The 13,419-nt window shown below is 32.2% G+C and overlaps 1 protein-coding gene across 1 annotated transcript; it reads right to left on the reverse strand.

Moving 5' to 3' along the window:
- Positions 1-373: 373 nt before the first annotated feature.
- Positions 374-12,139, reverse strand: LOC123661050 (protein regulator of cytokinesis 1-like). The gene is made up of 14 exons (XM_045596063.1): positions 12,049-12,139; positions 11,623-11,822; positions 10,642-10,762; positions 9,847-10,076; positions 9,335-9,483; positions 8,835-9,002; positions 8,055-8,227; positions 7,505-7,652; positions 6,828-6,956; positions 6,277-6,413; positions 5,106-5,213; positions 3,223-3,367; positions 1,819-1,929; positions 374-1,135 (listed from the first exon to the last, which is right to left on the reverse strand). The coding sequence occupies exons 1-14, from the start codon at positions 12,081-12,083 to the stop codon at positions 716-718; spliced, it is 2,274 nt and encodes a 757-aa protein (XP_045452019.1). The 5' UTR covers positions 12,084-12,139; the 3' UTR covers positions 374-715.
- Positions 12,140-13,419: the final 1,280 nt, after the last annotated feature.

The raw sequence follows: 13,419 nt of genomic DNA on the forward strand, positions 1-13,419 counted from the left end.
TCCTCCAATCTTTCAATACTGACCAGTATTAAGTACATCACACAAACGAGCAGTTAAAGCTGCCAGAGACAATAATTATTGAGTATTAATAATTACAAAAACAAAAAACATGACCTAAAATAAAAATTTGTAATATTATTTCTGTCACTTCAATCATCTATTCAAAAAATTTTATAGTCTTATTCAAAAATACTCTAAATCGTGAAATACTACGACATAACTAAAACGAAAATTATATCCAATTGAATACCTTCAAAAAAATATATAAAACTACTTTAAAAATATACTAGTAATAACATAATCTATTAACATATTAAATTACCTCAATATAATGTCAATTAAACCTATCAAAAAATCAATAATAGAGAATCAATGTATTGAAATATTTTAATTGGTGTATGTCATAAATTACATTTGATTTTATTTTTAAATCTGAGCTTGTCATTGAATGTGTGCACATCACTGTGCCGTATGTATGGCTGAATACATATTATCAGAAGTTTCTATTAGAAGAACACTCTAACGCGAACCGGAAATCAGTAGCGCATACATTTTATACTAGACACTGCACACTAATAATTTTCTTATAATCATGTAACATAAATATTAAAAAAGCGTGCTACGCTCGCGAGATAGAGCCAGACAATATGCGGCCAGCCTAAATGTTAAAATTAAAGTGATATAATTATAATAGTATACACACATCATGTACAATTTATATTAACGGTGGGAGGTTTTTGACTCGAACTAAATGTGTATGGGACTTAGACCTGCTAACATTGTTTGGTGTTTTTACTGACATACTGGTAGCTGTATTTTGCCTTTGTAGGTTAACTTTGTTGGCGCTGAGGGGTGCACGGGGGGTTGCGAAGCCATCGTTGTTTAATTTCAAGGCCGATCGAGTTAGCCTTGTGGGTGTGCATAGAAGATTACTCTTAGGTGTCATCATATTCACATGTTGAATGTTCTCTTTCCCGATTTTCGGTGTGAGTGGAGTGGGGTTAGACTTTAAAAATTTTTTTGGGGTTTCCTGTCTGTCTTCAAATGTCTGACAGACGATGGCTGGGATATTCACTTCCTGTGGTTTCGTGTTTGCCATTGAGCTTCGGCTGATCTGCTTTTCGTTTATACCATCCTGTTGATAATAAAAAATAGATTTTTTTTGATATTCGTTTCAAATAAGTGTATTTTGTTGAAAGTCAATATTAGTCAATAGTCTTTGGATATATTATACACAAGTTATACATAAGTCTGTCCCTCTACTATAACCTAATTTGCTAAGTACATATTCATTCTTTTACACAAAACAGATTGAAGGAAAAACCCTAACTCTTCTTATTTAAAGTCCGTCGCACTATTAATAGGATCATGACAAAATTAGTTGACTCAATTAGTATATTAGATATGTAAATAAATGATTAGTTACATATAGTTAGAGCTTCTTACCCTAATAGCCAGTCCTTATATTCAGAAAACTTTTTTGAATATAAGAACTGATCTTGAAACAATTTTTTTTTTCTACAACTAGGTTGGTAACATTCATACGGCTCAAATGATGGTTAGCGAATTTCGGAGCCTATAGAAGCCTGCAACAACAGAAGCACCGCAAGCGCGTCGCCGACCCTACCCCCAATTCCATCCACGAGCTCTGGCCACCATACCACCTAGAGGAACACAACACTGCTTGAGAGCAGTATTATTTAGCTGTGATCTTCTGTAAGATCGAAGTTTTACCCCAGTTGGACTGCTCCAGATTTTGAGTAGGATATGTCCTGCTGTGCCCTAGCTCAGAATGATAGGTCTCCGGCGCAGGTTTACCTTGAAGTCTGTGTAGGTGGTGAGCAGCGTGGTCTCCATGAGCGGGTCGCGCGACTCGCCGGACGTCACGCCGGTGGAGCGCCGGCCCGCGCTGCGCCGCCGCCCCGCAGACTGAAATTGCCATTTAAAATTCTAAGTTATTCAAACCCTAATAAATATTATTAATAAACATTAGGCTATATAACGTGAAATCATGTGTTTTGCCCATAGTCACCACGCTGGGCAGGCGGATTGGTGACCGCAGTACTGGCTTTGTCGCACCAAAGACGCTGCTGCCCGTCTTCGGCCTGTGTAATTCAAAGCCAGCAGTTGGATGGTTATTCCGCCATCGGTCGGCTTCTTAAGTTCCAAGATGATTGTGGAACCTTGTTATCCCTTATTCGCCTCTTACGACACCCACGGGAAGAGAGGGGGTGGCTAAATTCTTTAGTGCCGTAGCCAAATGAGTTCACGTTATTTTGGGCGTAAACTTGTGGAGGCCTATGTCCAGCAGTAGACTGTATAGGCTGTAATGATTGATTGATGATTGAGGCTATATAGGCGACACATACGATTAAAAAAAAAAAAACAATGAAATTAAAAATATGAAACTTAGTTTAATTTCATTGGTAGCTTCATTTTACATTTCATCAAAATTAACTAATGTCCTACTAACTACACATTCCTTAGCACAAAATTACATTGCCTTCCTCTTGGAACTGTAAAATATACGCGATAGTATTGCTGTAAGAGGTGATCTACACATTAAAGTTTCTTGTATAATCAAGCTTCTATTGCAGTTTCGCTCTTATTAAGTTTTGATACATAAAAATAATAATGACTGATGATGAAATCTATTGTACTAATTATGTATTTATTAAATTGCAATGCATCGTTATATAAATTACTGTTTTTCTTTGTAGAATGGCACGAGGCTATGTACATGACTAGATATTTGTTGTAATAGTAATAGCATTGAGCCTCATTGGGATAAACATCATTGTTCCAGAAATAAACAAAAAAAAAAAACCTTAAGCCATCCCCTATTTACCATCATTCCCCACATATCTGTATGGTCTATAGAAGTATGAGGTGATCAAACTTGCGATTTTTTACGCATAAGCCGATGCTATGACCATTGCACTAAGCCATCCTCAATTTATATATTTTATTAATACACTTTTATTTATTAACAGACTTAAAAAGGAGGTTCACAATTTAATTGTCTTGTTTGTGTGTTATCTCATAACTTTTACTGTGTGGACTGATTTTAATGATTGTTTTGTATTCGTAAGCTAGTGCTTGTCATGTGTCCCATTTAAATTTGAGCGATATCTGACAAGAAGTAGTTTTGAGTTATCCCTAACAATTGAAGCATTTGAAGTACTTTTTTTCATGAGAACACGATTATATTTGTTTACTTACGGTTCGCTTGTGTTTCAGAATGCTGCCATTAACGGTGGCCTTCGGAGTCCTCTTACTTTCACCGTAGTCGAGTTTACGTTTAGCGTGGTCACTAATGCCCTTACCCTCCGCCACCACCCGCGCCGCCAGCCGACCGCTGATACGCCTAAAAATATTACAATACATATATTATTGATTTAATTTCATATTATTAATAAATTCTATACACTTCTAAAAAGTCAATTACATCGAGAAGTAATAGAACATAAGTAGACAAACAAAAATTAACACTAGTCGCCACTACGATTTTCGAAGGTTCCCCTCGATTTCTCTGAAATGCCATCATCAGATCCTAGTTTCCTTATCATTATACCATCCTTAGGATATCTTGTTTCCTCAAAAATAAAAGAATTTTCAAAGTCGGTCCATAAATGACAAAATTATCCGTGAACATATACAAATATTATATACTGTCGAAGTGAGAAATCTCCTCCTTTTTTGAAGTCGATTACACAACAGTTCCCACTGATTTACACCCACTGATATACAATAAAGTATATGTAAGTATAATATTAGTATATTAGCTTTTTTCCATATTAGATATATCTGTATATTCTTAAATTAACGTCCTATATTTTAAACTTAAAACATAGACTCAACATTACCAACATATCGGTCTAAGATTCAAAATATTTTTCTTATACATGGTACTTTCTCCCGAAGCGCGTTTTTATACCGTAACTGATGACTAATATTTGGCAACTATATGACATTATTTCGAACATGAAAATAGGCTACATTTTGTCATAATTTGATGGCAGGAAATTAACAATTAATGTTGTAGGAGAATACGTCATTTCGGACATTGTTTTATTATTGTATTAAAGAAGTAACTGCATTTTTATTACTGAGACTATAATAAATACTAATGAAACAGTAATCGAATACAATAATCAAATACAATAAAATTTTACTTTAAATACCTACTACACTTTCTCACTATTACAAACATATCTTGTTAAAAGTTTATCATACCATCATATACACTAATTTTTCATAAATTGAATCATATCAAAACAATAATAAATGCTATTACCTACACACTAATTACATAATACAAATTATAGCTACAATAATTGTTAACATAGAGCAACGTATTAATTAAGCTATAATTAATCAATTTAATTGGACGGCCACTAGTTTATATTTGTTCTACTTAAACAACACTTCTCATTCCCTCTACCTATGTAACGAATAATTAAGTTTTAGCTACATGTCAATAATAAAACTTGCCTGCATTACTCGTTTACTTTCACTTCATTAATTTAGTTAAAAGCGAGCGCTGAAAGAGTAGAAGGGATGACAAGTATTTTTAAAGTGTTATACTAGATCATATATTAATGTTTTAAAAATATAAAAATTGTTACTTATTAATGAAAAAATACTGATGAATATGAAGAGCACAAAATTGATAAACATCTTCATATACTGTTTAAAAGTACTACTAAGTATTGTTAAAACTTCATCAATACTGGCCATATGCATGTTTCATTTATATTTATAAAAAAAAAGAAAAATCAAACTCAGCTGTTGTTTAAGCTGTGTTTGAAGTTATTAGAAGTTTGTTGTTAATAGGTATAGAGACATTTGCCATGTTTGTTCAACCAAATTGACTTTAGTGTACTCGTGACTATGACTTGAAACGTGCAAGTACTTTGAACTTAAAATGATAAAAACATGGGGAATATCTTTTTTCAGCATTTAATAATAGTGTAATTAACTATGATATATATAAGATTATAAGTTTGAAATTTTTGCTATCATTTTCTCTCAACATTTTAAATTAGTATAATTTTTAATTGCATTTCCCTTATAGTTGATTAAAAATAATATGAACAACTAACCTTTTAACAGTAGACATAGCTGATCGTTTAAGTGCTGACAAGTTAGATGACAGTGTACACACAGCCTTAGCAGCACTGCCGGTGATCAATTGTCGTTTGCTCGGCGGTCTAGAAATCAAATGACCTGCTTACACTCACTATTACAATCGTCCTAATGTATTTTTTAATTTTTTAAAAACTAGCTTTCAGCTAGCAAAGCAGGAGAAGTTTTGTAATGCCTTTAAAAATATCAAATGACGTAGCTTTTGCAAATTTTTATTGATTCTTTCCTAAACTGCAAAAAGGAAGAGTTTCTCAAATTAACTTTTTTTTATGTGAATTTCCTCAACTTTTTACTGAGTCTAAAAACTGATGTTTCTTATGTTATACGGAAGCTGGTGTTTAACATGTCCCATTTAAATTTGAGCAAGATCTGATAATATTGTTTGGGTTATCCCTAATAATGCATATGTAATTGATGTCGACTATGTTGATGTCCTCATTATTACTTTTCTATGTAAATTGAAGTAGATTTTTCTTTTGTTTGAATACAAATCATGATTTATATATTATATAGATGACTAGCCTGTTGGCATTTGTAGTGTCTTCATGCTCCAGGGGTTGTGGGTTTAATTCCCGGCTTAGTCTGGGTGTAATATTATATATGTATTGTTTGTACATACATTTATCTAAATGAATATGTAGCTATATCAGTCAGCTGTTTCCTATAACAAAAGCATTAAGTTGCCTACCTTAGGAACACTAGATATTGTAAAAAAAAAAAGAAACGCATGCCGTATAGTATAGACTTGGGTAACTCATGAGTGAGTGATACAAATGTAACAACTAACTGCGGTAGTACTCGGAGAATGAAAAGAACGTGGTCTATCTGGTTATGTGTGACAGCGTCACTAGATTCACTGATACCGAGGTGAAAGTACCAACTACGACATCCAGCGATGCAGTTGGGTTAATTAATATTGTACGTCGCGAAGCCCCATGCGCAGTCAGTAAGAATTTCCTAAAGTTGCTCTATATATTGTTGGTAGGATTTCACCACAGAGTATGAGAATCTCGCTTCGTTTGACATAGGATATCGGTAAGGATCTACAGAGTTCACAAGACACATTTTTTATTTATTTGAGCAATTCGTGATAAATGTATTGTTTGTAACACATCATTTATTTATTACCTGTTCCTCTCGGCAGTGGCTGCTAGACCGGCAGCGGTACGGTTCCGCTTGCCCAGTGGCGAGGTGGCCAGCGATCTGAAGAGCGGGGTGGTGGGTGTTAGAGCCTGTTTGCGAGCTGACAGCTTGTTATGACGCTCCTGAAAGACATACACAACTATATTAATATTATTAGCTGAATATTAGCTAAAAACGCGCTCATTTTGCTTACTTGTCTATTCACACGCTAATGTTAAGACCTAGTCTGATTCATTATTCGAAGAGTAAGAATTTATAAAATATTAACAATGATTATACATATAGAAGGATAATAGCAGTAATTATTATGAAGGAGAACCCTTAAACAATTTATAGGTCTTCGAGCGCGTTTCTTTCTCTAAAATTCGTACAATTATTTATGTACACATAATCGATTTACTTTTTGATGGTAAAATTCGACAAAAGCGTAAATTATCAATAAAAAAAAAAATGTTGATATGTGTGTTATTATTATTATTATTATATTGTTTTATGATAATTTTATTTTTTGTTAATTATTAAATAGTTATACAAACCGCTTTGCGTGTCTCCCACTCATCTTGTATTAATTGCAATAAAGGTTTTCCATCAACAGTAAAAGTATTGCCCGTCTTTGCCTCATACTCTGTTACAAGGTCTCGAATTTGTGCTTCGATTTTAGGTAGCTGAAAAAAAAAAAGTTAATGTCAGACATTTGAAACACATAATGTGTTACATGTAAATCTGAGCAACTATTTAGATGTTTTTAAAAATACTTTGATAGGTTTGGTAGTTAGATAGAGCGCAGCAGGAAATATCTTGCTCAATATCTGGAGCAGCCAGACTAGGGTAGTACTTCGACCTTACAGCTAAATAACACTGCTCTCAAGCAGGTTTGTGTTTCTGTGGTGAGTAAGGTGACCAGAGCGCCTGAGAGGAATTGGAAGTACCTACTTCGGGGGGTAGTACCGCAATGCCCTTGCAGTTCTTTAGGTGCTGCAGACGTCTATAAGCTACGGTAGCCGGTTGCCATTAGATAAGCGATACGCTTTTTTGCCAACTTGGTTGTATACAAAAAAGGTTTAGTTACAATTACAAACTGTTATAAACCACATAAGTTCATCCCACTATTATCAGGTGACTGTGACTTTTGTAACTTTATAATAAAAGTATGAAAAAACAATAAAATTCTAAAGTATATGTAGAATTTGAGAAAACAATAAAATATATTTACATTGCTGGCTATGGATTTCCGTTCCTTTTCTTCACGTAGTAGTTGTCCTCCTCTGTTGTGATAGCGACCTGGTTCTGTAGAACGAGCTTCTAATTCCGTCATTTTCAACCAAAGATTCTTTCGAGTAACCACCAACTCAAAGATGTGTCTGAGTCATAAAATTTAAAATATTATTTATATGTATCATGAAATTAAAATAAATATGGACTGCTTATTATAATTTTTGGCATGAGTCCATCCATGTCTTTAGAATTGTAATAGGACGACATTTGTAAATTTTGAAAAATAATTGCAATATGCAATAATGATAATTTTTTTTTGCTGTAGAATCATTTACCAAAATACACATATATAATACACAGTTAATAAAAACCTCAGCAAAACAGTAGCTGGTACACAAAGTTTTTGTGATGGAATTTAAATAACTATATCTTATACAGTTAATGTTTTGATTTTCAACTCAGGTAGGTTGTAGGATAAGCTTGTTGAATATTTTAATATTAACATTATATAAATGAAGAATGAAATAATATACAAAAAAGTAACTTACTTATTTTCATTGTAGAATTTGGTTATTTTATCCAAATAAAGTTCATGTAAAGTGAGTGTGTCTTCAGTAAATATGTCTTGATAGTAGTGTACAAACTCCTCTCTCTCTTGGCTCGAGTACATCACATTGTCCCACATTAGCTTAATTTTTGTACGGACGTTTGCAACAAACACCTGAAAACCAAATTAAAAATAAATTTACCAGAGCAGAAAAAACAAATGGATTAGACTGCTTCCTGAGTTATAAGGCCGGCTCTTGTATATATTGTTACTCTGTACTTGTATATTGTAAAGAAATAAGTAAATGTCTTATACTCAATAGCCTTCATTAGGATTTACTCTTGTTTTGGATGTCCATAAATATAATACACCAACTCAATAGCCCTAATAATTCTAGTAACATAAAATATATTCATCTTTAAGAATACAGGTTTTTTTTATTGTATTCACCAAAATCATAGTCTTATCTATAAACAAATTATACTCATTTAATAAGTTGTTGACTAAGTAAAACCCCAAAAGCAAAGCTATAACATATTTTTAAAATATAATTTGATTTGTGTTTTGTTATATTTATTACACAACAATTTATCATTTTTTTCTCACTTACTGCTCTTCTAATAAAATATTTAAATTACATATAATCTTAAACCACAATAACACACTAAACACTTCTGGTAATATTTCCATTACATGTTTACAATTGTGCCATTATTAAATAGGAATTTTAAATACAATGCAAGGAAATTGTTTATTACAAATGGAAATAATCAATAATTACCGCAATCTTTTGTCTTTTTATTTGATCACATCTCTTAATTTCTTCCTTGAGTGCAACTTCAGTGGCGGGATGGCAACCAGGATGTGCTTGTAGGAAGTTATCACGATAGATATAATCTTCTTCCAAACAATCCCAGAGTTTTGTTAATCTCTCTCTCAACTCTAAAACCTGTCAATGAATGAATTATTTAAAAAAACCTTTAAGTATTTAAAAATAGTTTCTAAATAGTGTCCTATTATTTAGCAATATTTAATGGTTTTGTTCATAGGATACTTGTACAGGTACTATGGATACAAAGATAACGCAGATTAAAATTTGTAATACTTTTATACTGATAGCTTTAACTTTTTTTTAAAGTTTATCAAAGTAGTATCAAAGCGACATATAGATCATGTAACTTCTTTCAAAATTTATATTCACTATAAAATGAACTTAACTGTTGAACAAATATAATTAAAAAGATTTTTACTTAAAAAAGTCATAAATAAAAAATGGCTTACCCGATTATTAGTTTGATCATATTTTTCTTGCAAGTCTTGCTTTAACTTAGCAAGTCTATCCATGTTTAGGTCGGTAACTTTAAAGTCTACGGATAGAGACGTTACAACTGACTGCTCAAATTTATTTTGTGGTTTTATTTGCAACTTATCTAAAGGGTAAGAAACAACTATAAGTTAGTAAGAACAGTATTAATGAAAGATATGGTTAGTCATTATGCCAATTGTTTGAAAAGAAAGGAATATTTTAAATAATTTGTTTTACTTAATAAACATAGTAAATTTTTGCAAGAAAAATAAATTACTTTAAATCGTTAGGTTTCACAATAGGAAGTTTAGAATATGCAACAAATTAATTGCTACTTTAGCTTAGCTTAGCTTTAAAAATAAATGTGTATAATTTCCCCACTGCACTTTTACATCACATTTTACATAAGGTATGAATGGAAGGGTAAAAAAATCATATTTTTAAATACTACCTTTATATAATCTAACAATATCAATATAAAACGTACCCATTATATCTTTAATTTCAACTTGAGTATTCAGGAACAACTCAGCCCTCTTATCCCTCTCTGCTTGCAAGACTTCCAAATGGTCTTTTAGTTTATCCAACTCATCTTCAGAAGGTAACGGCATTTCTTGCAACTCGTGAATTGTAACGCCAAGCTTTTCCGTAAGGTCTCTCTGCCATTCAAGAAGCCTGTCCATTTTCATTTTACGCTGTTCCATTTGCTCTCTATACCTATATCATATTAATTAGTAGTTATTTTTTAATACAGAGTAGAATTATGCTTGCATAAGCACATATGAGTTGCATGATTGAAAGATCTATTTGTTTATTATTAATTTCAAATAAATGTTATATGCACACATAGTGATTATTAGAATTTTGTTATTATTGAATTATTAATAAACATTGTTTTATATATTATTGGAAAATTTATGTTTTAAATATTCTAATATTCTTAATTACCTTAGAAATATATACATTTTATAATTTCATTCTATAAAACAAACTACAATGCAAAGAATCATTTGGAGCAAGTCGACTGGGGAAGTCCCTTCACCTTACAGAAGATCATATCTAAATAATACTGTTTTAAAATTGTTGTATTCCTGTGGTAAGGTTATCGGAGCTCCTGGGGAGGGTGGGGGTAGGGTTGTCTTGCACTTGAAATGCTTCTGATGTTGCAGGTGTCTATAAGCTATGGTAATTGCTTACCATCAGGTGAGCCATATGCTTATTTGGCGACCTAATTGTATAAAAAAAAAGTAAATATTAATAAAAATAACAAAATAATTAGTACCCAGCAATCTGTTCTTCTAATTCTCTCTTATATTCAACCAGCATCATATCTTCTTTAAAGTCTAATATTGTTATATCCACCGATAGATATCGGCTTAGTTCTTCTGTTTCCTCTTTTAATTCTGAAATTAATAGTTATGTGTGTGAAATTAATAATAATAGTAATAATGTACTACAATTATCTCATATGGTTTAATATCTTTGATTTGTTTCGCTTCAGCCTGTAATATGCTGGGGATAGGTCTCTTTCCCCATGTAGAAGGATCAGAGCTTAATCCATTACGCTGCTCTAATGCAGTTTGGCAGATATATTCCCTATTACGAATAACAATTGCTATCAGGTGTACATGATAACAACCGGGACCGATAACTTAAAGTGCTCTCCGAAGCACGGTGGGGAGACCCACAAGGACTGTAAAAACACCCAGATCACGGCAAACATCTGTATGGACAATACAAATGTTTGTTGTGTGTGGGGATCGAACCTGCAACTACCACAAACCAGTGCTGTGAATGTTGCGCTAATGTGTCAGCATTGATTTGTTTAGCTACTATAAAAAATACATACTAAAAGATTTATGCTAAATAAGTAAGCTTCTTGATAAAATTATCAACAAGTAGTATTGTTGTTGTTCATATAACACAACAATTATAAGAAATTGAAAATTAAAGAATTAAGGCATATGTCGTTTTGTTTCTTAAAAAAATAAAATAATAGATACCTTTTCTTTGTAACAATATAGCATTTTAGCATAACAGAACACTGATTTTCTTATGCTAATTTTAAATTATTACAAAAATTACAAATTAATTTAGAAGAAATTTGTAATGTTATGTATGTCTGTCTGTATTATCCCACTGCTGGGCATAGGCCTCATTCCCCATGTAGGAGAAGGATTATGTACAATACACAGTGTAAATCAGCATATGAAATATTTAAACTACTTTTTATAAATGTATATTTTAGAATCTTGATACTTACTGTCAACTTGCGCTTGCATAGTTTTTAGTTTCTGCCTGGTCTCAGATATCACATCTCGGTGGAGTTCTTTCTCAATTTGTACAAGTTTAGTTATATTGTTAACTTTAGTATGGTCGTCCACGCCCAAATGTGACCAGTTGAGCCATAGCTCTTCCATCATATGACGAATATTTTGTGATATTTCTTGAAGAACCTCATTGCTATAATAGTGTAAGAAGATTTTTGTAATGAGAACTGTACAAAGTCGTAAAAAAGTAACGGGTCTCAATTTAAATTTTTTTTTGTAACGACTCCAGCCTAAGACCTGGTACCATATTACATTTAAACTTTTGAAAATTAAATCTTTAAAAAAATAATGATTATGATATAAAATACATACATTTAGTTTTAAACGAATACGTTAGTATGAAATACAGAAATACTCACAAGAGTTTACCGACATCCTCGGATAATGTAATCATTGTTACAACTAACTCACAACACTGTCTTATAATTGACACTTATTACACAGAATAACGACTAACAAACCTAACTGGTTTTAATACTTTAATGTCTAAATAAACCGAATTTTCAACAATATAATGCAACAATAGTCATGAAGGAGACTCGATCGTTTGAAGTTTTCAAAATTCAATACGTTACAAACAAAACGTCCCAATGCTTCAACATGATTGGCCATCGCATATTTTCTGTGCACAGATAACAAATTCGGTTAATGACGTATTCGTTTCTTGTCTATGCCGTAGTGTTGTAGACCATAGACTTCATTCTATAAAAGTATTTTTTTATGATATTTGACTAAAAATGCTACCATTATATTAAATATAATTATATGTACTTTATTTCATAAGTAATTTTTACGATATTTTGTTTTATTTCTTTCTTTTCTAAGTGTTGGCGCATTTTGTACAAATTTTATTTACACTATTATTCATATTAAATTTGAACAAATAATGTTGCACGTGTACACAAATAATCTACCAGTTTTTGAGCTCTGTAATATAAACACAAAGAGAGAAATTCAGACTGAATATAAATATTTGTATAGACACTAATATCCACTCTGAGCAGGAATCAAACTTGCAACCGCCGATGTTTAGACCCCGCCGACACGGTATACGCAGTATACACAATTACAGTAGAGCGATCGTCAAAATCAATGAAGAATAAAACCTTTAGTAAGTAAAGAGCTTACCTACTCGTACGTGCTATAGTTTTTTAATACTCTTCACTGATATTATAAAGTGTAAAATTTGTGAGTTTGTTTGTAGGGACTAATCCTGAAACTACAGAAACTATTTTTTAACTGACTTCAAAAAAGGAGTAGGTTACTCAATTCGACGGTATATGTATTTTTTTTTACGTGTATGTTTGGGGATAACTTCGTCGTTTAAAAACCGATTTTGATAATTCTTTTTTTGTCGGAAAGGAGATATCTAAAGTGTAGTACCATGATAAGGAAACCAGGATCTGATAATGAAATCCCAGAGAAATCAAGGGAAACCCTCGCAAATCGTAGCTGCAACACAGCTAACAAAATATATATACCTAATACTAGCTGACCCGGCGAACTTCGTATCGCCTAACACAAACTTTATCGTATGGTATTAAAGTTCAAATTGACTTTTAAGTATTATCACAAATCTTTTGTATGGGAGTATAGAAAAGTGTTGTTTTTAGACTTTTTCAGGAAATATTTTTTTTTTTTAGAATTTTTCTCTCCGTAAGAACCATCCTCGTACTTCAAGGAATATTTTAAAAAAAGAATTAGCGAAATCGGTCCAACCGTTCTCGAGT

The sequence above is a fragment of the Melitaea cinxia genome, chromosome 16 (assembly GCF_905220565.1).
Source record: "Melitaea cinxia chromosome 16, ilMelCinx1.1, whole genome shotgun sequence".
Lineage (NCBI taxonomy): Eukaryota > Metazoa > Arthropoda > Insecta > Lepidoptera > Nymphalidae > Melitaea > Melitaea cinxia.